This window comes from Schistocerca piceifrons, chromosome 5 (assembly GCF_021461385.2).
Source record: "Schistocerca piceifrons isolate TAMUIC-IGC-003096 chromosome 5, iqSchPice1.1, whole genome shotgun sequence".
In the NCBI taxonomy this organism is placed as follows: domain Eukaryota; kingdom Metazoa; phylum Arthropoda; class Insecta; order Orthoptera; family Acrididae; genus Schistocerca; species Schistocerca piceifrons.
In genome coordinates this window covers 428312091-428338996 of record NC_060142.1, presented here as the reverse complement: position 1 = coordinate 428338996, position 26906 = coordinate 428312091, and the positions used below count along the sequence as shown (strand labels likewise).

General features: G+C 40.1%; 1 protein-coding gene across 4 annotated transcripts in view; it reads left to right on the top strand.

Annotated features, from left to right (window-relative positions):
* Positions 1-26906, top strand: part of LOC124797845 (oxysterol-binding protein-related protein 9) — a 513791-nt gene that overhangs the window by 441972 nt on the left and 44913 nt on the right. For all 4 annotated transcript variants that reach the window (XM_047260898.1, XM_047260896.1, XM_047260897.1 and 1 more), the window contains 3 exons: positions 42-71; positions 6013-6175; positions 23946-24199. In XM_047260898.1, the coding sequence (XP_047116854.1) occupies positions 42-71; positions 6013-6175; positions 23946-24199 (447 nt within the window). The remainder of the gene's footprint in view (positions 1-41; positions 72-6012; positions 6176-23945; positions 24200-26906) is intronic.

Sequence of the window (26906 nt, the reverse complement as noted above, 5' to 3'; positions counted from 1 at the left end):
GCCTTTATAGTTTATTGATACACACTTCATTTGTTTTTCAGCTCTGTATGAAGATGAAGAAGAATCAGACAGTAAGTTAAATTTAATGTCCTTGTGTACAAAGTTTGCATTTTGAAACTGTAGGTTCATGTACTTTTGAAAGAAAATTATATCTATATTTCTTATTACTGGCCAAAGAAAAGTAAATATCCCAGTGTGATTAAATTAATTATCATATTTTCACTATTTATTAACCACAATATGTGTATTGTAACATCAGGCAACTAATTTCCAACGTACTGAGTGGGATAGTTATTCATCTGTAACTAAAGAGTGAAGGAAATGAAATGGCAAGTATGTTTGTCTGTTTCACTACTTGCTTCATTGCCATATTTTGCATTCTTCTCCTTACTGTTACATTCCAGTCCATCAAATGTTACCACTCACTCGTTTTCAGTTTGCACCTTTTGATGTGGTTTTGGATTCCTCAGTTTTGTCTCAGATTTTACTTTTACAAACCCATTATGTCATAATTTTACGGTCTCTAATAAATTCAAGTCTCCACTAACTTAATCTCAGATTATGTTCTCATGTGCTATTAATATGAACCAGCTAATTATAGTTTTCTTTGTGTTTTACCTGAAAATCATGAATGCAATGCACTGAGCACAACATGCTCAATTTCAATGGCTGCTTAACAATCTGTTCCACATGAGTACCTCCCTTCCTCTGCCTTGCTCTGAATTGCATAGATAGATATCATCCTAACAACACATTCTGTGCTCTCTCTGTCCTCCTGCCTTCAATATCCACCAGCCCCTGTTCACAACCCCTGTTCACAACCACCACCTACTGCCATCCATGTCCCTATGCCTCCCAATTTAGTCATTCTGCACCTACACTCACCTTTCTCCAGCCTTCTTCTTCCTCTTTCATGTTTCCACCTTGGAATTGCCTCCAGCACTTCATTGTGTGCTGGACTCAACTCCCTCTGCCCACACTATAGTGAGCTAACTGGTATCTATATCTGGCTTAGTAAATTGGTTCAAAGGACACATGATTTTCAAACCACCTATGGGTTGATGTCAACTTTACCTTATTTTATGGAATAGATAAATGTGTGTTCTTATATTTACTCTTCCCAAAACAGTACTGGTGTACCACATTGGAAGTAAACATAGTTCCATAATCTGTCAGACTGAATGATCTTCCTGTGCAGTAGCCAACAACAGCATTTTGGAAATGAGTGAGTGTAGTCTGAAAAGCCCTAATTGAAAAAAAAAAATCCAAAACACCATACAGTTTCACTTATATTTATTTTTATTACCTGAAAACTACTGTGTTATGGATATGGATGAGTGTATACAGTGACCCACAAGCCTACCTATCCTCTCTGAACTTTCAGGAACACATTAGCAGACAAAACAGATTGTGGGAAAAACAACATTGTAGTGGAATTGAATCAGAGTGTCATAACCTCAGTTTTTACCAATGCATTGATGGTGGTTCACAAAGTCTGGGTCAATTAAATTTAACTATGTCATTTGTGCATCTTCTTTTATGTTTCCTTCTAAATAAATATGAATTCCATTTTCATTTCCGCTTTCCATTGCATTCCTTTTTCATTGGAGAACACTATTGCATTAAAACATTATAATCACAATGTTTGAACTCAACTTGTGTTCTTAAGGCTTTTGCACTGGAGATTAATTCATGCCGTACTGACAGCTCACCCTGATAGAGCCCTTGAGAAGAATATAAACTTTATTACAACACATATTTGAAAAGTAAGGGCCATTCAGTTTTGTTATTTTTTTGATAAAGGTTTTTATTGGCGGTTTTACTTTCAAACAAGGCTGCTACTTTTCCACACAATTTACTTACCTTTGAAGCATTTTTGCAACTTTTACTAGTTGAAAACTGTGGACTGAGGTTCCTCGTCATTTTGAATCTGTTGTTCCCCAAGCCATTGTTTTAAGTGCAAGAAGAGGTCATACTCGTACACTGCGTGGTCACAACAGTGTGGTCAGTTGTAAAAAACTTCCCAATGCTGAATTTTCCCTTCGGCAAGAGCAGTGATGTGCTGATGTCCATTTTTTTGGAGGAAGACTGTTTCGGATGACCTGCATCTAGTGTGTGCATAGCTCATCTCAGTTTGATGAGGATTTTCCAGTATGTGTATGTTGGAATAGCACCCCACGTTTCATGTATTCAGTCCAAAGAGTCCTTTTCAACGTACAAAGTGATAGCCATAATTTTCTACTTGAGCAAGTAGCTCGCTTGAATTCTTTCGGTTTTGGGAAAATTGAATGGGGGGGTGTGGGGGGGGGGGGGAAAGGTGCAGATGAGGAGGGAGATGGGGAGGAGAAAAATAGAAGAGAGCGGTGTGGACCATGAAGAAGGGAAAAGATAAGGTGAGGCATTGGGAAACAGGCTTATGAGACCCTAAGATATGTTGAATATTTCAGAGAAACTTGTGCTGGAAAGGAGTATTTAAATGATATGGTATGGCATCATGCTATGCCAACTTATTTATGGGCCATCTGGAGGAATCCTACTCATCCAGTCCGTACCTGAAACCTCTTATCTAGTTTAGATTTCGTTGAAGACATTTCCACGATATGCATTCATGGCAAGGACAACCATTCCTCTTTCCTCCATAACCACAATACATACTCCCTAATCCATTTCACTTTGTGCTTCTCAGCTCAACGAGCCACCTTCATAGATGTCAATCTCCACTTCTCAGATGTCTGCATAAATATGTCTGTTCATATCAGGTGCCCCAACCACCTACAGTACCTCCACTTTGAAAGCTGTCAGGAATTCTATGTAAACAGGTTTCTTCCTTACAGCGTCATCAACATGTGGATGCCACATTTGCAGTGAAAAGCTGCAAGGAAAAGCAGGAGTTCTTGAAATGTGCCAATAACATTACCGGGACCTTATTGATAATATCCTATACAGCTCATCCATCACCTCTCTGACCTGTTAACCAGCTGCTGACAACGCTCTACTGATCGTTGTCACCCTGGTCTTGGTTCTGTTCCCTCGATAATTTTTTCTCTGGCTGTCTCCACAATGCTTCATGTATGTACTCTTGCTTACCCTTCTTAGTGTGGCTCAGTTTATTTTTTGGAAATTTCAATCTTCAGTTTTTCTTCATGCAGATATTGAACCGATAATGCTGTGCAGTCTCTCTCATGTGTATAACTTTTTCAGTCTTCATTGGATCACACTTAGTTACCTTTCATTTGTTTTGGAACATCTTCCTGTAAAAATTGGTGTGGTATTCTTCACTGTACTTCATGTCACTTCCACATCTCTTTCATTTGCAGTTTCTATATTCAATTATTGAAAACATTTATTCAGTTTCAGCATACCTTAATTACAACATTTCCCATCAGTTGATCGAATATTAAATGCCAACGAATGTTTTGTAGCTTCAGTCTGTCAGCTCACTCAGAAAATGGCCAAAATGTATACAGCCAAAATATCAACTGAAGAAATGGAGTTTCTGTCATTGTGCACCAAAATCTAATGCAACTGTCAGTGCACCAAAAATTGGCAAATGTACTTAATTTAAGTGGTTGAGCTGGTGGCGTTGAATTCAGCCCATATTTTCCAGGATGTCTAACAGTGTTTAGTTTACAAATTTCCCATATCACCTCACGGTGTGAGTGAACTGCCATGTTGACTTGATTGCATAAAAGCATGCACTCTATAAAATTTATGATACAGAAAAAAGGTTTGGTAAGCTGTCTCTGTTTGAGGTATTAGTGCAATTAAAAATGTTTATTTGTCTTCTCAGTATCAGATGCCTTACTGCACAACCATAGCTCAGTGGATGCACTTCCAAATGTTATGCGTGCAAGAGAGATATTATGCATACATCAGCACCAAAAGATGGCTGTTCTGTATTGAGAGACATATGCTACACCCATTTTTGTAAGAAAAACTGGTTGTGAAGTAGGAAAAGCATGTAGGTTGTAAAATATGATGAGAGTTTTGGGAAAGTTACGCAATTGCTTCTTTTCCCATAAACTATTTGCTATGTACTGTCATTGTATGTTACTTCAGTTTTCTGTATACACCATTCTATCATCTGACACCACTTAGTGAAGGATGCACAATCTACTTGCTTGGGAATATGATTTACAAAAACATACAGATGTAGAGAACACTATTAGGAACTGGAAACAGTGCTTTTGATAATTTCTTTCAGGGTGAAAAGACAGAGGAAACACATGTCCTACGTAGATTTGGAGTTCCTTTAATTATTACCCTGTCTCAGTAAACATTTCTTATAAGGGGAATCAGATTAAATTTGCATGAATTGACTTTGGCCCATCAGTTATTGTCCAGACTATAAACTACTGCGAAACAATTCCTATTTTTTAAAGAAAATTACAAGTGTAGTTCTTTACAGACTTGTTAACTGCAGTGTAAATAAATGAATGTAGCTGGAGTTGATTATAACAGAGGAGCTAGGCAACACAAGGGCTACTTTAAAAATAAAATATTTTATTCATTAGAACAACTCTGCTGTTGTGGCATTAGTTATCTCAGCAACTCTAGCGGGCAGACGGAGAATCGACCTCGCAATTCACAAATAATTGGTCGGACTGTTAATTCCACAATGTCTACCAACACAGTTCTCTACAAAATCTTTTTAAGTTCCTTTATGGTCTCACATGTGGAAAAAGTTCTAAGTCACATTATGAACTGGAATCCTGAAAAGTCACTTCTGCTGTTGGCCACTTGCCACCAAGAAATCAAAATCGTGCAAACTTTACAAACTTGTGTCCTGAAGGCAGAGTAACTCACCTTTCGACTTGGAGCTACTCTCCAGTCTGAATACCAAAGTCTTGTTTATATGCATTACCCTCACTTTAACTTGCTTCCTTTTTGTTGACACTGTTGTCTCTTCCTTAGCATCCTAGTGATGTGCCTTACTTTACAATTTGATTTAGCTTTTGGATCAATTGATCAGCATCAATATGATGAGTGTCACATCAGATTGCACTTAAATGTGGATCAGTATGATATGAAACACTATGTATTGTAAATGAATAGATCCTCACAAAATATTATCTGAACATGAATATTCTATTATTAACTTAAGACAAAAAAAATCTGGATATTTTTGATATTAAATAAGGATGGGTAAGTTCAGAAAATAATGTGACCTAGTTTTGCATGCTGTATTGTGTGCATTAAATGTTGTATGCATTAAATGTTTATAAGTGTGATATGATAGAATTTCCACATCAGTCACCCCTGGTCAGAGTTCCATCTGTGCATCAGTGAAGGAGCATTAGTGCCAGCTGGCCAAGCCCCACAGACCAGCCCAGCTTTGATCCCCATGTACCTACTTCAGTGTTAAGTAACTTTGTCCACTTTGAGTGGCACAACAGAGAACATTTTATGAAATAGCAGCACTTTCAGCTTTCCTAACAGCAAATACCTTGATCCTATATATCCAGTACACTCAAAGACATCCTGTCCTTCAGTATTTCAAAATGAAATACCACCTAAGTTTTCTAAGCCAGATTGTGAGCTTAGAGCTTAAAATTTGTTCTCTATTCTGTGCTCCTCTCCAGAATTCTGTATCACATTTAACACTCAAACTCAGGAGTTCTCTTGTAATCTTTTGTGTGAGTTGGAACATGCTGTCCAAGCTACTCAGATCCTCATTGTCCATACTGTAAATACAGGTCCATTCAAATCAAAATGCATGTTCATACTGTAAACTCGCATTATCTCCTTTGGAAATGATGCTTTATGCCATCCCAACAGAAGAAGTTTCTTTCTGTGAAGGAATAATGCAAGGCACTTTCCATGGATTCTTCCAAACAGCTTCATCAGTGGATCAGGAATGCATCAGTGGAGGTAAAGAAGAATAATAAGAATCGAAAAAGATAAATTTATTATTTTTGTGTTGCATGTCAATTATACTTTTCTTTACATGCTAAACAAGAATGTGTTGTAAATATTTTATTGATACGATGTGTCTTTGCTTCTTTTCTTCAGTTGGGTCAATGGAGAATCATGGGTCTGTTGTTGCACATCTGCTATCCCAAGTGAAGATTGGTATGGACCTTACCAAAGTCGCTTTACCCACATTTATCCTTGAGAGGCGATCCCTGCTGGAGATGTATGCTGATTATTTTGCTCATCCTGATGTGTTTGTAAGGTGAGATAGTTTCTGTATTGTAACAGGAAGAATTCTTTTTGGGAGGCACATAAGATTGCAGCACATAATGCACATTGTAGTTCTTAGGGTAGGTTTACACTGCAGCCTAGCTGCTGGGACATCGCTGCTTGCTGCTGCTTTTGTTCCCCACTGGCAACCTTTATCCTGTCGATGTTTATAGTGCTATTTGAGTGGATTACTGCAGTGTGTGAAGCAGAAACTATGTTCTGTGGAATGTCTGATGGCGGTAATAGTGGATCATTCATGACAAAAATGTGATTATTGAAAACGAGAAAGAAGAGGTGGTATGGATGCATCCTTTGAATATAGCTTGTCCACACTGCAGATACTTTCAACAGCTCAGAAATTATCTAGGACCATTACAAATGTTAATAGAATAAAAACTCCTTCAGTTGTCAGCAGGGACATAGATATTGAGGAGGTCTAACCTGCTTCCATTTTGTGTTTATTTAAAATCGCTCATGTTAAAATATGGCAGTTATTAATTATAAGGGATATGAGGTTAAATTACTGTCATGGGTGTTAGATTGCAATGTTTGGCAGCAGTGAGATGTGCCACAGTGTCTATTAGGTTGCAATGCCAAGTTGCGCTTTGGCGCTCTACTTATTGGAACATTTCATGGTGACCATCTTTCTATTTTGACTGCTGCCAACTCTAGTGATCTAACAGCGGCAGCATTATAGTAGTGGAGCAAACTCATTTAACTTGTATCAACTGAAAAATAAATAGTATAACGAGTGTGTTTCAACATGAACTACTCTGTGATATGCTTCCAAAAAACCCTGTTAATGTCTTGTTTAATTAATACCAGAGCCACGGATTCTGCGTGATGTGTGCCTAAATCAACATCATTGTGTAGCATACAGGTAACATTGCCTGCTTTCTTTGCACCTCTCTCTCCACTGAGGTCCAAGCTTAACACAACACCAATGAATATCAACTTCTGTTGATATCTGTAGAGTGGAGCTACAGCATCTGAGATAATTAAGAAAAAAAGGTTTAGTCATGATAGTGATTACCAAAAGGTAGAACACTTCTAATACTTCAATGATGTAACAACAGTATACCCACAGGCAGCTACAAGGGGAGGCAGTAGGGGACACTCGTGCTCCCCCTCCCCTCCTTCTCCCCAGAAAGTGAGGTACAGAGTTTTTATTCATATATTGAGTGGATAACGATCAGTTGTCTGTGATATAATGTGCTTTTTATGCCACATATTTTGTTTAGCTCATGTGACATGACTTGTCTTGAAACAGTCCAACTCAATTATATAAAAAATGGGAATTGTAAAGTGGTGGCTGCGTCCTAGGGTCATTGTCCGATCACCAAGCATGTATTTGTTTACAAATAAAAGTAGAGTCTGTGGAACTCCTAAAACATTTCTTCACACTGATAGCAAGAGCAGAATTGTAGAACTTAGCATGACAGATGTGTTGGTTGGCCAGTTCATCAGAGGTGATATTTCACAGTAAGTTCTTTTTATTTGTATTTTGGAGGAGTGCAGTTTTACTAAATAATTGTATTAATTTAATCATGCTAGCCTTACATGACAATAAATGTAACTTTCATGTGATCCATTCGGTACTGAGGTTGTGGGATTACAACTTAAATAAACCATAAATAGTCTGTTTATAGGGCCTTTTAAATGGATTAAAAATAAGTTTGATGCTCCAGAAGACCCATTGGGGAACAACACTTCAAGAGTGGAAATGTGACTTTATATGTACTGTAATGTATAGAATAATGTTTGTAATCAAATGGAAAATGTTTCATTACTCAATTATAGGGATGAAATTACTATGCCCATATGGCCTGCTGTATGGGGGAAGGGGGAAGCCAGAGAGTAGCCATACTATAGTTTCGCATACCAAAATAAATAATTTTTGATTTATATTTCATTCCGGTACTGGCTATAAAGGACAGCCCACCCTTCCCTGACATGCCACAGCTACAAATTATGCTTTAAAATATGCAATTTTGATAGCATTCCACATTGTGTTAGTCTGGAAAACAGAAAAAATTGATAACAATATTGAAGCAAACTGAAAACTGTTGAATATGCCAAAATCACATAAATCCAGCATCGCAGATCTGGTTTTCTGCCATAAGCCATAGCAGTATTGCATATTCAGTGGAATGTTACGGGGAGAAATTTGCCACAGTGTTGAGATTTGCAGCTTCTGTTATGTACTGACGACTTGCTGTGATGAAAAGTAACAAGGTTTCGTAAAGGCTCTTCAGGGCTATGTTCATTTTCACTTCTGGTACTTATCTGTAGCTGTGAATGTGAAATGAAATTAAATAATGAAACAGTTCAAGGTCAAGCAGTTTATTGTGTGATGGCTAATGCAGTGCCACGTACAATTAGAGTCAGCTCATATAGATTGGCAAGCACAGTGTAAGCATCACGAAAACTTTAGAATTACATTGATGAATTCGTAGGGTGTACAAAGTAAGATGCTGCAAGGTTACGACATGGCCGTCACACCTTTTCATTTAAAGCTAAATAACTTCAAAATAGAAGTGTAGAATCAGAAGTCACCACATCTGAATCACAATCTTCATTTTACCGAATGGAGCTAATCGGCCAATGAAAAAAACAATAATCTACTGACTGGCATGCTAATACTGTCAGCGTTAATAGTTACCTTGTCCTAGTGAGTAAAATAATGCAGTAATATTATTTTATTTTATTTTATTTTGTTTTTATTTTTTGAACAGGTCTGTTAGGAGCTGGGGTTCCCAGACAATGATACGCAAGGACATTGCAAGTTGTTCTCATACAAGTAAACAAAACACGTACTGCTATAAGTAAAATTATTTGCTTATGTTTCTTTACTTCATAATAAGGAAATGATTGATAAGAGTAGCATCTGTATAATGTTAAGGAAAATGGATTAATCATAGAATGTTTGCTTCGTCCTATACATAGGACACAGGAAGGTCAGATTGTATCTTCCTCACACCGCCTGTCATAGTCATCACTGCTTTGGCTGGGAATGATTCATCTTGTTTTGACGTTGATGTTTTGATCAAATCTCTTCAGTGTTTATACGAAAGTTTTTGTGCTGCTTTGCAACTGCTGCCAGCTTACACGGTGCACCAATGTGTGGTGCTGCAATAGTCATTACACAGTGAATGGTTTATTGTTGCTTTGCTGGGTATTACATTGAATGGTATCATTGTATGGAGAATGTTTGAGTCTGGAACAGGAAAGAAGTTCCATTATCCAACAGTAAGGTGAACTGAAGACATGTCTTCTAATATTGAAGAAACGTAGTTAATACAACTAAAAGAGTGGATTTACTTCGCTCTTCAAATGGACTATAGTACAGATGTCACAAATATGGCACAGTAACTTTTTATTGTACATTCTGACCCTCCTGAAGATACGAGAGAAGAGTTTTTATTTCCAAACCACTTAAGTCAATAAACATTTTCAGATTGAACTTTTATTTTTTTAAAGTAGTTATTCCTTGGAAAAAATGTTGGTGTTTGTACAGATAAGCCCCAGGCAATGTATAGTCACTTAATGGGGCTGACAGCAAAAGTGAAGGAAGTTGCACCTGGCTGTTAAAGCACACACCGTATGATATGTATTAGCTGCCAAGTATATGACCGAAGCCCCAGAACTCTTGATATTGTTTTAACAGACCCTGTAAAGGCTATAAACTGCAACAAGGCAGGGGCTCTACACTCAGAGTTATTCATACTATGACGTGGCGATATGGCTCCTACGTACTGAAGTAAGATGGCTCTCTTGCGGAAAGATTTTAAACAGAATATTTGAACTGAGGTCCAAGGTTTTTATGTTTCTCAGTGATGAAAACACTGGTATATTATATGAAGAATTTTTCATTGATAATCAAAAGTTATCGATATTGACCTATTTCCCTGATATCTTTGACACGGTTCATATTTTAAATACAGGTCTGCAAGGAGGCAGCATGACAACTTTCTTAGCAGATAACAAAATAACACCTTCCAAGATAAAGTTGACTGTTATTAGTTCACAAGCACTGAACAGCAAGTTTTTTGCATTACCTACTCGTATATTATTTTTGGAAAACAGTGAACTAGTTCCCATAGAAGATTTTGTTTGAGACTTTATTACACATTTAGAAGTTCTTCAAAGAAATTAAGAAAAGCCCTTTCCAAAAATTGCACAAAATATGACTGGATAAGAAATCCATTTTGAGGAAGAAGTAATCACGAAATAAACTTTCGTCGATGTGACTAGCAACAGTACAATCCAAGGTGCTTGCGAATAGAAAACTCGGCTACCTTTTTGGATGGGAACAAAAGCGAATATGGTTCTCCTTCTTATCCAATTTTTAGTGGCATGTGTTACTACCTACATGTGTGAAAGTGTGTTTTCTTAGTTATTGTACTTTAAAAATAAATACAGAAACAGCCACAGCCTTAATGCTGAAGAGGACTTGGGAGTGAAGTTAAGCTTAACTGAGAAGAATTATCAAGCTCTGACTAAAAATAAACAGCAGCATGCTTCCAGCTGAAAGACCCAGGTGTTCCTTCATAAGAATCTAAATTTGAAAACTGTTTAGTTACGGATTTGGAACACTGATTTAGTGCTGAAGTTTGATTTGTGCCTGATTTTTTTCCCTCTAATGTACTAAACTCAATGTTCAGTGTACTACTCTCTTGCACAACTGGTTTATATTATTTGTAATATATGTTAAATGTTATTCCTTTCTTGTTCATTGACTATTTGTATCAGAATAATTTAATTTTGTATTATTTGCCACAAATAAGTACCACATGTCAGTGTGAATGACTGTAAAAAAAAAAGTGCTTCCTTGAAATCTTATTATTTGTGAGTGTCACATTTCTACCATATAAAGTAGTTGGTAAGCATGGCACAAAAACTACTAGTGTCTTGTCAGCACTGAGTAAGATGGCAAAAATTATTACTCCCATACCATTCCTCACCCCTGCGGCAGTTGTTGCTCGTCCTTTTGCACCCATCTTCATTCCTCCCACACCCCATCTGGAGGATTACCAAAGTCAGTCTGTGGAATTTTTAAACATTTCGTTCTCTGTAATTTCTTATTTTGTAGATCACACACTAGAAAACACATTCTAGAAAATCACCTTACTTAGCCTACTTTCATTCTTTTTCCTTAACACATGGCATTTATGGTTATTTTAGCCCTACAATGCCACATATCGACACCGAACATTTCCCATGTTTATTGCCTCTTTTTGGGAACTGTCATGGTGCCAACATCTCAAAAAATAACTTTGCAACCACAAATTAAATCATTTTTTCAAAGTGGCGAAACTGGAATCGCCCAATGAAGACCTTAAAGAAAGTGCTGAAGATATGAAAAGTTTAGGAAACTAGTTCTAGTTTCACTTCTTGTTTCAGTCTGATGTAATCAGTTCAGAAGACGGAAACTATGGTATTAGCTTTTCTCCATTTCTTCATTTATTGACAGAAGTAAGTTAACCAATGCTGACTGATTTGAAATATTAAAGAATATATTGTCATGTGGTGAGAATGAAAGCATTTGAAATGGAATGATGCATAACATGCAGTCTACAGGCACTAAGTAGGAGCGATTTACGGAGCCATTTACATCAGCATCAATAAGCATCACAATTTTTGTACTGCAGTGCCTTCATTTCCATTCATATTTTGGGATACGGACCTGAATGAAAATCTTATACTTCAGCAGAACTGAACCCCCCCCCCCCCCCCCTGCCCTCCCTGCCACCCCTCCCCCAGAAAAAAATCTATGTCCCTTTCTTATTTATTAAATGACTGGTTTCGAAGCCTAAAGCTCCTCCTTCAGTTGCCACCAACAGTGAATCAAGTAGGGTAGCTACTAGCTTACAAGAACTACTAGGCTGATGTATCAGAATTAAAGGTAAAGCTGTGAAAAGCGGTATTGCTCACATAATTAAGAAAATGTAAACGTGGGCCAGTCAGTCATGAGAGATCACTTCCATACCAAACAAATGAATGGGACTGGACAAAACTGAAAAAAATTAATAAATAAGTAACTGAAGCAGTGTGTAGCAGCCATTGAGGTGGGGAACCGAGATCATAGCTGAAAATGTGGAGAAAACGAGGACTGACTGGTCTATCCACTTACATAATGGTTTACAAGACTGGTAAAAATAAAACTAAAAGTATGAAAATAAATATAATAACACGCAATGTAAATGTTCAGCAAAAATAGCCAAAAGACAAAGTGACAGAATGCATAACAGTAAAAATAAAACTAAAAACGGGTATTGGATAGTTTGTAAAAATATATCCAAGAGTTATGCAATTTAACAACGACTGCTAAAGTGCTGCATGGGAGTGATGCCAACCGATATCATCGGTAACTGTGCATAGACTCATCTTTTAACAACTAAAATAATGTTTACGTATAAAAAGCTTAGTCAGGATTAAAATAGTATACACAACTGGAAAAGCAATATAAATGTATGACAGCACAGTGCATCCACACAGTACCAGATGTAATAAAAATAAGAGAGAAGTAAAAGGGCTATAAATTAGAACAACAGAAAGCTTGTAAAGAAACTAAGCCTAAATGTAGTGAATGACAGTACTAAATTAGGGTACAGTATGGCTGGTGTAATGACTGAGTTCTTAAAATGAAATAACGTAAAATATATTAAATACATGCGAGTATCAGCATTAAAATAATTTGAGCTGCTGAAAATATTGGAAGTTTGGAAGATCCAGAAAGTGGACATCATTTAATACATAAGAAACTCATAATTATTTAGAATAAACTTATATTTAAGAATAGTTTGTTCATTTAATGTAAAAAAGTCACAACAAATTTTCCAATTTATTTTAAATATTATTTAACCAGAATAGTTTGAGGTATGAACATTTGATTGTATATTATTATCTTTATGTCCATTAAAGAGCGATTTGTAGACCTACATACTCTGAGGTAATATTTTGCAGCTATTATCCACTTTTACTTCATACACTGCAACTATCACATGAAGATTTTGGAGTTGTTCTAACGAAAAAAAGAAAATATAACAATGAAAACAATCAATTAGTGATAAAATTATTTAATTGGATAGATAAAAAATCTACTCACCAATTAGTGGCAGAATACACACATAAGATTGTTGTGACTGGCAAGCTTTCAGAGCCAGTGGCTCCTCCTTCAGGCAGAAAGGTTGGAGGGGAAGGAAGAAGGGTGAAGGGAAACGACTGGAGAGGTCTAGGAAAAGGGGTAGATTTTGGTCTCCCATGACCCGCAGTTGTTGGTGACTTTCCCAAAAATACCCATTTTCCTAGGTGTCTCCAGTCCTTTCCCTTCACCCTTCTTCATTCCCCTTCAACCCTTCTGCCTGAAGGAGGAGCCACTGGCTCCAAAAGCTTGCCAATCACAACAGTCTTTTATGTGCATTTTTTGCCGTCGCTTGGCGAATAGATTTTTTTGTCTTCTAATTAGAAAAAAAGGAAATGATAAATTAAGTGAAACAGAGTGACTAATATCCAAAAATTACTGCACCTAATATTATCCATCAGGGGGTGGCTATTATGGTCTGTATGTGTCTGGTCCCACTGAAGTAAGTTTCTGCAAATTGTCGCTTACAGCACTCACGATATTACTGTCGGCAAATGGATTTTTGGTTGGTAGGATGCTGTGAAGTGAGATGCAAACTATCTCTTCAAAGTACTAGTATTCACTGAAGCGCCAAAGAAACTTGTATGGGTATGTGAATTCAAATACAGAGTTATGTAAACAGGCAGGATGTGGTGCTGCAGTTGACAATGCCTAGATAAGACAAGTGGCTGGTGCATTTGCTAGATCGGTTACTGCTGCTACAATGGCAGGTTATGAAGATTTAAGTGAGTTTGAACATGATGTTATAGTTGGTGCATGAGCGAAGGGACATAGAATCTCTGAGAGAGCGATGAAGTGGGGATTTTCCCATACAACCATTTCATGAGTGTACCGTAAATATCAGGAATCCGTTAAAACATCAAATCTCTGACATCGCTGTCGCTAGAAAAAGATCCTTCAAGAACAGGGCCAATGATGACTGAAGAGAACCATTCAACGTGATGGAAGTGCAACCCTTCTGCAAATTGCTGCAGATTTCAATACTGGGCCATTAACAAGTATCAGCATGTGAACTATTCAACGAAACGTCATCGATATGGGCTTTCGGAGCTGAATATCCACTCATGTACCCTTGATGACTGCGTAACACAAAGCTTTATGCCTTGCCCAGGCCCATCAACACCGACATTGGACTATTTGTAACTGGAAACATGTTGCCCGGTCGGACGAGTCTCGTTACAAATTGTATCAAGCGAACGGGCATGTAGAGGTACGGAGACAACTTCGTGAATCCATGGACCCTACATGTCAGCAAAGGACTGAGGGTCTCTAATGGCGCGGGGTGTGTGCAGTAAGAGTGATATGGGACCCGTTGTACATTTAGATATGACTCTGGCAAGTGACATGTACATAAGCATCCTGTCTCGTCACATGCATCCATTCATGTCCATTGTGCATTCCAACGGAGTTGGGCAATTCCAGCAGGACAATGCGCACCCCACCTGACCAGAATTGCTACAGAGTGGCTCCAGAAACACTCTTCTGAATTTAAACTCCTCTGGTGGCCATCAAAGTCCCCAGACATGAACATTATTGAGCGTATCTTGAATGCATTGCAACATGCTGTTCACAAGAGACCTCCACCCCATCGTACTCTTACGGATTTATGGACAGCCCTGCAGGATTCATAGTGTCAGTTCCCTCCAGTACTACTTCAGATATTAGTCGAGTCCACGCCATGTTGTGTTTCGGCACTTCTGCGTGCTCATGGAGGGCCCTATACAATATTAGGCGGGTGTACCAGTTTCTTCGGCTCTGCAGTGTAAGTGAAGAATCTAGGAATATACTACATATTGTTCATGCAGCCATTGCGAGGATAAGATTAATTTAATTACAGCTTGCGCAGTGGCATTTAAGAAGTTACTTTTCCCACAGTCCATACCTTAATATGTGGTACAGTGGGAAGTATTCTCTGCCATGCACTTCACAGTACTTTGCAGAACATGGATATAGTTGGAAAAGCAGAAGCAGATGTAATCTTGTGAGAAACTGCGCAACGAGTAGCAGTCCAGCACAGAAATGCTAGAATGACCTTAAAGCTACCAATCACGGATCAAATTTCAAGACTGATGGTGAGGGTTGCAGTGCAATACTCAAACTAACTCACATGACAAGGATAGTAGTGAGCAGCGGGGTAAGCTGCAGTAGTGGCAATGGTGCTGGTTGAAGGTGACTGTTACCCTTGATAGGAGGGCTCATAAAACGTACAAAATGGTGTTTTTTTTTTTTTTTTTGTTTTTAACTCCAAACAACTAAATACCTTGAAAAAATGTGCATCATATGGAAAAAAAGTGTTAGAGGGATGCTGAGTTCTTGTTTTATTACCAAGAAAAGGGGCTGGCCAGTACGTACCTTCAGTGGGGGGGTGGGGGGGGTTGTTGGGGGAGGTGTGAAATTCAGTACTGTAAATCTATAAATACACACACATCATAGTATAAGGACATTATTTTTGCTCTCTGAACTATTAGTTCTTCTCTCAGAGAGAAAAGAGTGTTAATTTGTGGAAAGTTATAGGGAGATTACAGTATGAGAAGTACCTCCCTCTTGGGAGGGGTGGGTCCCTCCAATCCTGAGGGCCTAGTAACTTGCCTCTCATTTCTAACCACTCCCATTCGTTTCTGACTGAGGAAGAAACTGATAATTCTGAAAGATACGATACCTTTCTTGTACTTCCAGGTGGGCCTATCGGTAGTACTGAAATTTAGCCCACTGAAGTAAGTACTGGCTAGTCATTATGAATGCCAAAGTTGAATATGCAGTTTTTTAATTACAAATGCACAGTTTCTTAGTTTCTTTTCCTGCATTGGGTAATATTTTCCAATATCTTCTTTTTTTTTTAAATAGTGATTTAACATTATAAGTTACTACATAAAGTTAAGGTAATCAAACACTGAAACTGTTGCCTCTTCGATATGGAACTTAGCTTAGTTGGAAAAGTTAGTCCACATGGTCAGAAGAGATGTCTGTTAGTTATTTACTTATCTGCCCTATAGAAGATGAATAAGCAACTTCTTATATATATCTGTGTGTGTGTGTGTGTGTGTGTGTGTGTGTGTGTGTGTGTGTGTGTGTGTGTGTGTGTGTGTGTGTGTGTGGAAAATTTCTTCAAATTTATCTCAATGTGATGAAAAGAAAAGATGTTCATTTACCGTATGCACTCGAATCTTAGCCGCACTCGAATCTAAGCCGCACCTGAAAAATGAGACTCGAAATGAAGGAAAAAATTTTTTACCGAATCTAAGCCGCACCTGAATTTTAAGACTCGAAATTCAAGGGGAGAGAGAAGTTTTAGGCCGCGCCTCCAAATCAAAACAAAGTTGGTCCATTGTGATATGAGACACAATTAGGTCAAATGAATGACGCTACAGCTACAGTAGTTTGGTTCGAATCGTAAGCTTAGCAGTTAAGCTTTACCAGGTAGCCATTGATATGCACCATGCGCTCCGTCCGTATTTATACAGGTACCCATCCTTTTTCACGCGCTTTGTCTGGTTTGAATCGATTGCTTATTTTTATTTGATCTGATAAGTGCCGTTCTCTTTGTTATAGGTGTTTACGTCACTCTGAGCTGAAAATGCAGTACTGTACTGTGTCATGCATTGTTTGTAGCATTCTGATAATGAGTGTTTATGGCCTCGCGGGATGGCTTGCTTTTGTACACGCTACCGCCGCTTACAATTTAAAAAAAAAGAGAATCGTCTCATTAGTGAAACAATGGCAAGAGACTGCTATTTGTTGTTACTAACACTGCTGCTTTCTTTGATAATGATCAACAAGAACCAAATAATAGACTGTGTATGATAGAAGATGTTCTGAACGAGAGTTTAGCGAAAATTTTTCTCCGTTTGAAAATCTTTGTAGGCGCCTCTTTAGTACATGACATTCTGCACAGAAATTAGAGTTATCTTAGATTTAAAAATCTAGTCAATTGCCGCGCTTCATTTCTGACTGTATCACTATTGGGCATAAGAATAATATGAATATAAACACGACACGATATGTATATACTTCCGCATTTGCTGTTGTCTCACTCTAGTTTCGTAGTTTATTAGGCAGACAGGATTTAAATGAGATAGTAGCAAACACGAAAGAATACATGGCAAAATGTTTATATTCGTATTATTCTTATGGTGAGGAGAATACTGCATGTGGTTCACAATTCATAAAAGTTCCTATTAGCAACCATCTCTTCTCACAGGTAGGAAAGAATTCAGAACGTAGAGTTGGCCATATTGACAAACATCCCAAAGTCTTGCCAGCCAGATTTTCGTAGTACGTTGAAATGCTGCTACATTCGAAGATGAACAATACGGAATTTGTATTTACTTCGTTGGATAATGTATTAAAATACAGTGGTCGAAACGAGGGGCGGAGAAAAAAGCTCGTCTTCCATCTCTTTTTTTTTTAATTTATTTACTGACGCAGAGGTTTTGGTATTTATCTTTGTGCCTGCAAAGCATGCCTGTGTAGCACTACGTATATTCGACAGCGGACGTTAGTTGTGGTGGCACCTACCAACATTTTTCAGAACTTCCGCTTACTTTGCACTCGATTCTAAGCCGCAGGCGGTTTTTTGGATCAGAAAAACCTGAAAAAAAGTGCAGCTTCGATTTGAGTAAATACGGTAGTAACAAGGAAGATCATCAGGAATTGTCATGCTCAGCAACTGTGTAATGATTATAATCAGGGATAAACACAGCGAATAGCCACATATCAATCTGTATTTTATTGCAGGTGTAGCTAGGTTTCAGCTCGATCTGCAGTAAAATACAGATTGATACACAACTGTTTGCTGTGTTTGTCCCTGATTATAACAAAGAAGTTGTTGAAATTATGTGCTTCAATATGCTAATGGTAGTTGTTTCGTATTGAATCTGTGAGTCTCTTCATACAATACTGTTTGTTACCAAGATAAAGCTTAAGAAGATAATTAATGCCAAGGCAAGTAGAATCACTTGATGTTTATTTTATGCTGTATATAATCAAGGAATAAAACACTTTGAGAACTTGTATAAGCAGCTGTAACATACATATTCGTTTAGTAAAATAATTGACATTTATTTGCTTTGATAATTTTTATTCTTTAGTAGCACTTCAGCAAAATTGCCCTGAGTGAGAAATGTGAAATTAAAAATCATCTTATTTGTAATTTTTTTGTAAGCTGTCATCCAATAAGAAAAGCATCACAGATGGGACATTGGCCCCTCATTGACTGGTTTCCTGCTCATTTTAGGCATTTTCTCTTAATTGAATGAGTGATTAGTGGAAATAGTTAAGAAGTGCACCAGAATTACTTAATTTATAGTGCACAAGTATTCATGCTCTCTGTTCACTAATGGGTTAGCATATAATGATATTGTTGTGTGAAGAAAGACAGGAAACAAATTATGAGGCAGAATTGAGTGCGAGTATTTACCTTCAGGAGCTAAAATATGTATTACTGCAAGCAGACACACATAAAAGTAAAACTGGCACACTACCTAGCTTTTGGAACTAATAGTCCCTTCACGGGGGATGGGAAGGGAGCGGAGTGGAGGGCAGGGGAGGTGAGGTTTGAGAAAGTTCAAAAAAAGAAAGGAAGGCATGTCACTCAGATCCCAGTGTAAGGTACCAGAGCCTGGGAGCAAGTACTGAAAATCATGCAGCACATCACCCATACTATTTTGTTGATGATAATACTAACCTTTTAGAACAGAACAGTTGAATTGTAACTTTTTTCACATTTTTTCACTAAATGCTTAATTCTGATTGCAGATTATTAATAAACACACAATCCCTTTTCTTTTTAGTAATTAGCACTCTGGCTACTTTTATAGTTCAAACAATCATATCACTCTACTTAGCATGCTAGCCTTGACTTGACTCCTATTTCTGATGACAGATATTTGGTACACACTTACGTTTATCCATTTTACATTTTTACTTAGCTTTCAGGCCTACTTTTGTAAGTTCAAAAAATTGCTTCATTCCACTATGCATGCTACCCTGAACTCTACCCGGGCTTCCACCAGAGTCTTCACTTACAACAAAGTACACAAAAGATACAGATAACTTACTATGTTAAGCTTACGTTCTACCACTAAATCTTTTTTGAAATTTAGAAAAGTTTTTGGGAAATAAAACAAAAAACAAGAAAAATACGTAAGGTCAGGAAAATATGAATCCCGCAGAGTAACACAATATTAATTACTCTCCCAACAATCATCAATGATTGTTAGTATTATTTAGACATTCACCCTTCATTCATATATTCCCATTTATCAGATATAACACCTTCATAACATTATACCTGTATAAATGCATGAAATAGAACATCACCGGACATAAAAGTCAGTCCATTCATCAAAAAATAGCAGTACCTGAGGAAAAAAAGATTAATTACTATAGAAAAACAAAATAGCATCAAATATTTCTTCAACAATAAGCCAATTATGCGAACATCTGATTCATAGTACTGACGGTACTAAGCTACTCTCGCTTCAGAAAAGTGTCATACTGAATGGAAGTTGTCATTAAGTTTTCATGTTTTACATGTATAAACATGGTTATACAAATAGTCAGCTGAAAGATAGAAAAAAATAAGCAGTATAAAAACAGAAAGCGACATTACAGTTCACTTGTTCTCTCTCTCTCTCTCTCTCTCTCTCTCCCCCTCCCTCCCTCCCTCCCTCCCCCCTCCCTACCCCCTCCCCCCCTCCCAACCCCCTCCCCCCTCCCTACCCCCTCCCCCCTCCCTACCCCCTACCCCCTCCCCCCTCCCTATCCCCTCGCCCCCCTCTCTCTCCCCCTCGCCCCCTCTCTCTCCCCCTCGCCCCCTCTCTCTCCCCCTCGCCCCCTCTCTCTCCCCCCTCGCCCCCCCTCTCCGCCACCCCTCCCCCTCTCCCCCACCCCTCCCCCTCTATCCCACTCCCCCCTCTCTCCCCATCCCCTCCCCCTCTATCCCACTCCCCCCTCTCTCCCCATCCCCTCCCCCTCTATCCCACTCCCCCCCTCTCTCCCCTCCCCCTCTCTCCTGCTCCCCCCTCTCTCCCCCTCCACCCTCCCTCCCCCTCCCCATCCCCCCTCTCACCCTCCCCCCTCTCACCCTCCCCCTCTCCCTCTCCCCCGTCTCTCCCTCTCCCCCGTCTCTCCCCCTCCCCGTCTCTCCCCCTCCCCGTCTCTCCCCCTCCCCCGTCTCTCTCTCACCCCCCCTCTCTCTCCCCCTATCTCACGCCCTCTCTCCCCCTATCTCACGCCCCCTCCCCCCTCTCTCCCCCTTCCCCCTCTCTCCCCCTTCCCCTCTCTCCCCCTTCCCCTCTCTCCCCCTTCCCCTCTCTCCCCCTTCCCCTCTCTCCCCTCCCCCTCTCTCCCCTCCCCCCCTCCTCCCCTCCCCCTCTATCTCTCTCCCCCTCCCTCTATCTCTCTCCCCCTCCCTCTATCTCTCTCCCCCTCCCTCTATCTCTCTCCCCCTCCCTCTATCTCTCTCACCCTCCCTCTATCTCTCTCACCCTCCCTCTATCTCTCTCACCCTCCCTCTATCTCTCTCACCCTCCCTCTATCTCTCTCACCCTCCCTCTATCTCTCTCACCCTCCCTCTATCTCTCTCACCCTCCCTCTATCTCTCTCACCCTCCCTCTATCTCTCTCACCCTCCCTCTATCTCTCTCACCCTCCCTCTATCTCTCTCACCCTCCCTCTATCTCTCTCACCCTCCCTCTATCTCTCTCACCCTCCCTCTATCTCTCTCACCCTCCCTCTATCTCTCTCACCCTCCCTCTATCTCTCTCACCCTCCCTCTATCTCTCTCCTCCTCCCTCTATCTCTCTCCCTCTCTCTCCCTCTCTCACACACACGCACACAAAATCACACCTTGTTTATTTGTATGGTGACATATTTTGTTGCCTATTGGGGTGAACAGTTGAAGATTTGCACCAGCTCTACTGGAGCATGGCATTTGTTGACAAACATTGACAGCTGACTTGATGTGAGCAGCCTGAGGTCAGTACACCTGCATGTCAACCAGTGCTGGCAACATGGCAAGAGGAGGACCCCCCCACACATCCGCAAAGTTGTGCTGAATCGCCCCATGTCTACACAATGTTGATACCTAATCTTGGTTCAGCTACTGCATGGAGGAGGGGGCAAACCTCCTTCCTGCCTGTGGAGACTGTTCTTCGTTCATTCTCACTGGGGGGACTGATGACCTTAGCTGTTTAGTCCCCCTTAAACATCCCAACCACCACCACCATTCTCACTGCCACTGCTTCACTTTCCCAGCAAGCAGTCCTTGTGTGACCTAGCATTGCTGCATTCGTAATTCCCTTTTCATTGCAACCATCATTTGGAAACTTAATAAAGTCATTCACACCCATACATTTTTTTTTTTTATCAAACATCACTATGTTAAGGCTATTACTGTCATGTAAAAAGGTTCATAGTACATCATTTTATTCTTAGTTCTGTTCCCTTTCCTACTGTAAAATATGTTGAGACTTTCCTGCTTTGCTACATATTTGATATTCTTGAGACTGTCTCGATCTTTTGCCTCTTTCTTCTTTCCCGTCTTGTGTTCTTGTTTTACACTTTCTATGTCACTGTGCATTGAATCTGTTTACATTCCTTCTTCAGTATTTTAGTCCACTTACTAATGTCCATTTTATTCCAATACATTTTTCTTCTGAGCACTATTGTTCCAGGAATGCCACCTCAAAAGCCCGTGTTGTAATTTATTACCATTGCTTTGTGTATGCATCTTGCCTTGCATCCTTTGTTAACTTCTTGATACAGCAATGATATTTTCCTCTACCATCCAACTGGTAGTGTGAGGTACACCAGAAATGCAAACTTTTCGGATCAAATTTTCCTATTTCACATAGCAGAGAGTGACACCCTATAACTACAGTTCCACTGTGTCTGATACTACTTGACTCCATCTTTAATTTCTTCTCTAATGCATTCCAACACAGTTTCTTTGACTTTGTCATTAGTCTTGGTGGTTTTACTTCTCTCTGTTTCCCCTTTTTCTACTGAGTTTGTCACCTTTTCACTTCTCTCTTGGCCTTTTTGCATTTGTTATTGTCCTTTGTGATTTCAATACACTCTGTCCCCATTGTGTTAATTGAGACCATCACTTTTCTTTTGTGTTTCTGCTCAGTTAAGAGTTGGTAGCACTTCTCACTTGTTTCAGCTACAATCTTGATGATTTTGGTGACATTGCTACATACTGCTTGTACATTGCATTTTACTTCTGTGTTTTCTTTTTTACTTAGTTCTGTTATATCTCTTAAGTTCCGCCTTATATTTCATCCATTTATCCTTCTCCTTATTTATCCATTCTGCCTCCAGTTCTTTCATCCATGCAATGAGTTGATTTGCTATTCTCACTTCACTAGTAGTTGTTTCTTCCTTTGATCTTTATGTGACCCTGAAAAAAGTGTTCTACTGTATGTAATATTATCCTCCAATCTGATTTTGCTATTTTCTAAGAATCCTGAACTCTTAGATTATCCCCTGTGTTTCATTTTGCAGTCATCGTGGTTTTTATTTATTGTACTAATTACTTCTTTAGTATCAGCTGTAATGAATAAGTTGCAAGAGTTCAGTCGTAACAGTCACCATTTTACTTCAAAAAATATGTAAGATACATTTCCAACACAGTTTGTTTAAATGTCACACGATGTTTCATACACAAAAAATACAACTGATACCCATAATAATTGTACAGCAGTGCTGGGCACAACTATGGTCTTGCTTCTAGTGACAATTTTCACTGTCTCAAATGACTGTAATTGCAACATTGAAAACAGCTCTATGGGATTCTTGTGATTTGTTCCACTGTTCGACATGTAAAAAATTCCAGTTTTCGTTTCGGAGTTACTTGTAACTGTGCTCCAGCTGTGTGATTCCCTTTGCTGGTCCCAGCTCACCTTTCAACAGTGTGCACTCCCACCTATTGTGAACACTTAATGTTATTCTATTCACAGTCACTTTTGATTTTAATATGCTCATTTCAGTTTATTCTCCCAAACTTTTTCTTCACCAAATACAGCCCTGTTTGCTTGTCACCACTTGTGAGGTATCGGTGCAGTGGAGCAAGTAAGTACATGTATCACATCACTCGTACTACTTTCATAATCAAAACAATAAACTGTTAGGCTATAATGGTTAAAGCAAAACTGTTCATTTCTGTAATCATTATGATCACACATGAATTTTACACACACATCTCTTATCTTTCTACTTAGCATTATGGCTACTTTCCTAACTTAAAAACATTTACTTTATTCCATTTGGCATATACTAGCTTCACTTCTTCCTTTTTAACTTTACTAAGCCCCCCCCCCCCCCCCATATCTCTCTCTCTCTCTCTCTCTCTCTCTCTCTCTCTCTCTCTCTCTCTCTCTCTCTCTCTCTGAGGAAGGAACTGTAAGGACTGAAAGCTGTGTAGTGTTTCACTTTTGCTTTTATTTGCATCTATCAGCAGTAATACACATTTTGCTTCCTGAAGCTAAATACTGGCTAGCAATTCTATGTCATACTTTATTTGGGAGATAAACATAGTAACTTGCAAATATGAAAGTCCTTCAATGAATTAAGAATATAATTTCACTTTTGTAACTGGTAACACTTTTGTTTTTTAGTATTGCAGATTTCAAGGACCCAAAAGACCGCATGGTACAGGTACTACGATGGTATATGTCTGCGTACCATGCTGGACGCAAATCAGTGGTTGCAAAAAAGCCTTACAACCCAGTATTAGGAGAGGTATTCCAGTGCCATTGGGATGTACCAGGAGTTGAGAAAGGTGGAGGGTCAGTTCCAGGAGGCCCTCTGCCATGGTGCACTTCTTCACAACTAACATTTGTTGCTGAGCAGGTCTCTCACCATCCACCCAGTATGTATGATGATTACTTTGTTAAACTTATTGTAAGATAGGCTGGTTTACTTCTTTGTTAGATTTCTAGTTTGTAGTGAGATACATTCAGTTCAGGTTCATCAGAACTAATAGAAACACTGACAGAGACTGCGCCCTTCTCTATAGTGTTTGAAGTGCGAAGTATCAGTATTATGAAAAGGATAGTTGCTGCTCATCATATAGCAGAGATGCTGAGTAGCGGGTAGGCCAACAAAAAGACGTCAGAAAATGAGCTTTCTGCCAACAGGGCACGCGCACACACACACACACACACACACACACACACACACACACACACACACAAAACCACGGTGCTGAGGCTTCACTGCAAGCATCTGCACATGATGGGAGACACATCCAGGTGGTGAGGGTAAAGAGAAGGCTGCGGCAGGGAGGGGGAGGGATAGCAAGGTAAAGGTGGAGGATGGTAAAGTGCTGTTCGTGGCAACATACAGAGACAAGGTGGGGAGGGGGTAGGGCAGCAAGGTGCAGTTGGGCGATTAGAAACCCATTGTAGACGATTGCTGTATATCCAACAAGAGAATATCCGCTCTCGTAGGCCTCTTCAGCATATTACCTGCAACCTGCCATCCTATACAACAGATAACAACCATTTCCTCCACCGACTCTCCACAGTTTCTGTTCATGTATCACATGACGCCCTGCTCGTCATTGTTGATGCAACCTCCCTTACACCAACACCTGTAATGCCCATGGCCTTACCGCTATGGAACACTGCCTTTCCCAAAGCCCGACGGATTTCAAACATACAGCCTCCTTCCTAACCATCATGACAAACTATATCCTCACCCACAATTGCTTCTCCTTTGAAAGCATTACTTACAAACAAATCTGGGGTACAGGTATGGGCATCCGCATGACACCATCCACTGCCAACCTATTCATGGACCACCTAGAGGAATCAATCCTAAACACCCAGAATCCCAAACCCTTTACCTGGTTTGGATTCACTGATGATAACTTCCAGATCTGGATCAAGGGTGAGAACACCCTATCCACATTCCTCTAGAACCTCAACACCTTCTCCCCCATTCACTTCACCTGATCAAACTCAGCCCAACAAGCCACCTCCATGAATATTGACCTCCACCTCACAGATGGCTACATTAGTAACTCTGTCCATATCAAATGTACCAACCACCAACAATAACTCCACTTCGACAGCTGCCAACCATTCCATACCAAGAAGTCCCTTTCATACAGGCTAGCTACTTGTGGCTGTCGCATCTGTCGTGATGAGCTGTCGCTTTCGAAAACTTCTGAGGGTCTTCTGAGGAGCATTCCCCCTGTGACTCAATACCATCCAGACAGAGGCAACTGAATCACATTCTCAGCTGTGATTTCGACTACCTCTCATCGTGCCCTGAAAAATAGGCATGTCCAGCCCACCGTCCTTCTCACCTGTCCCACAGTGGTATTCTGCCACCCACTCAACCTACACAGTATCCTCGTTCATTCCTACACACCTCCTGCTTCCCCTACACACCTCCTGCTTCCAATACCTTGCCTCATGACTCATGCCCCTGTAATAGACCTAGATGCAAGACCTGTCCCATACATCCTCCCACCACCAGCTACTCCAGTCTGGTCACAAGCTTCACCTGTGAAACCAGTCACATGATCTACAAGTTAAGCTGCAACCTTGTGCTGCATTCTACGTGGGCTGACAACTAACAAGCTGTCTGTCTGCATGAATGGCCACCAACAACTTGTGGCCAAGAAGCAGCTGGACCACCCCCATTGCTGAACACACCCCAACAAACCATTCTTCATTTCAATGGCTGCTTCGCAGCCCGTAGCATTTGGAGCCTTCCCACCAACACCAGCTTTTCTGAATTGTACTCTCGGGAACTCTCCCTGCAATATATCCTATATTCCTGTAACCCTCCTGGCCGAAACCTTCATTAGTCTTTGTCTTTACCCTCTAGCCCCTTCATTGCTCCCATTCCAAGCACTACACAGCCCTCTATTTCACAAACACACACACACACACACACACACACACACACACACACACACACACACAGTCTTTTTTTACCTCCCTCCTTTTCTGCTTCATGTGGTCTCCCCCCTCCTGGATCCTGTGTCTAACCTCCTGAGTGCTCATAGCTGCCCCATCCCTGTATGGCCCCCCAAGCAGCACTTTACTGTCGTCCATCCCTACTTTGCTATCACCCCCCCCCCCATCCCAGCCCCCTTTTATACCTCCACCACCTAGTTGGGTCTCCCATCATGCACAGCTGCCCCCCCCCCCCCCCCCCCCCCGTGTGACGTCAGTAGCCAGACACTGCACTGAGGTGAGTCTGAGTTGCATTTTCCTTAGTGTGTGTACGTTGTCTGTTTCCGACGAGGGCCTTGTTGGCCAAAAATAAACATATTACATAAATCCTTTCCATCTTTAACACACTCTGCCCCCCTTTCTCTCTCTCTCTCTGGTTTGCACTTGCATGCAGCCCAAGCACACCTCACCCCCACATTTCATATGCATGTGCACAGCAGAGAGAGAGAGAGAGAGAGACGGGGGGGGGGGGGGGGGGGGGGGGGGGGGAATCTAAAGCATTGACATGCTGTTCGTGTCATAAGACCTCATCTTATTCTCTCTCCCCATTTACTCATTACTTATCCTCCCCAACTCCCCTCTATGTTCATGTACCGAATATCCCCC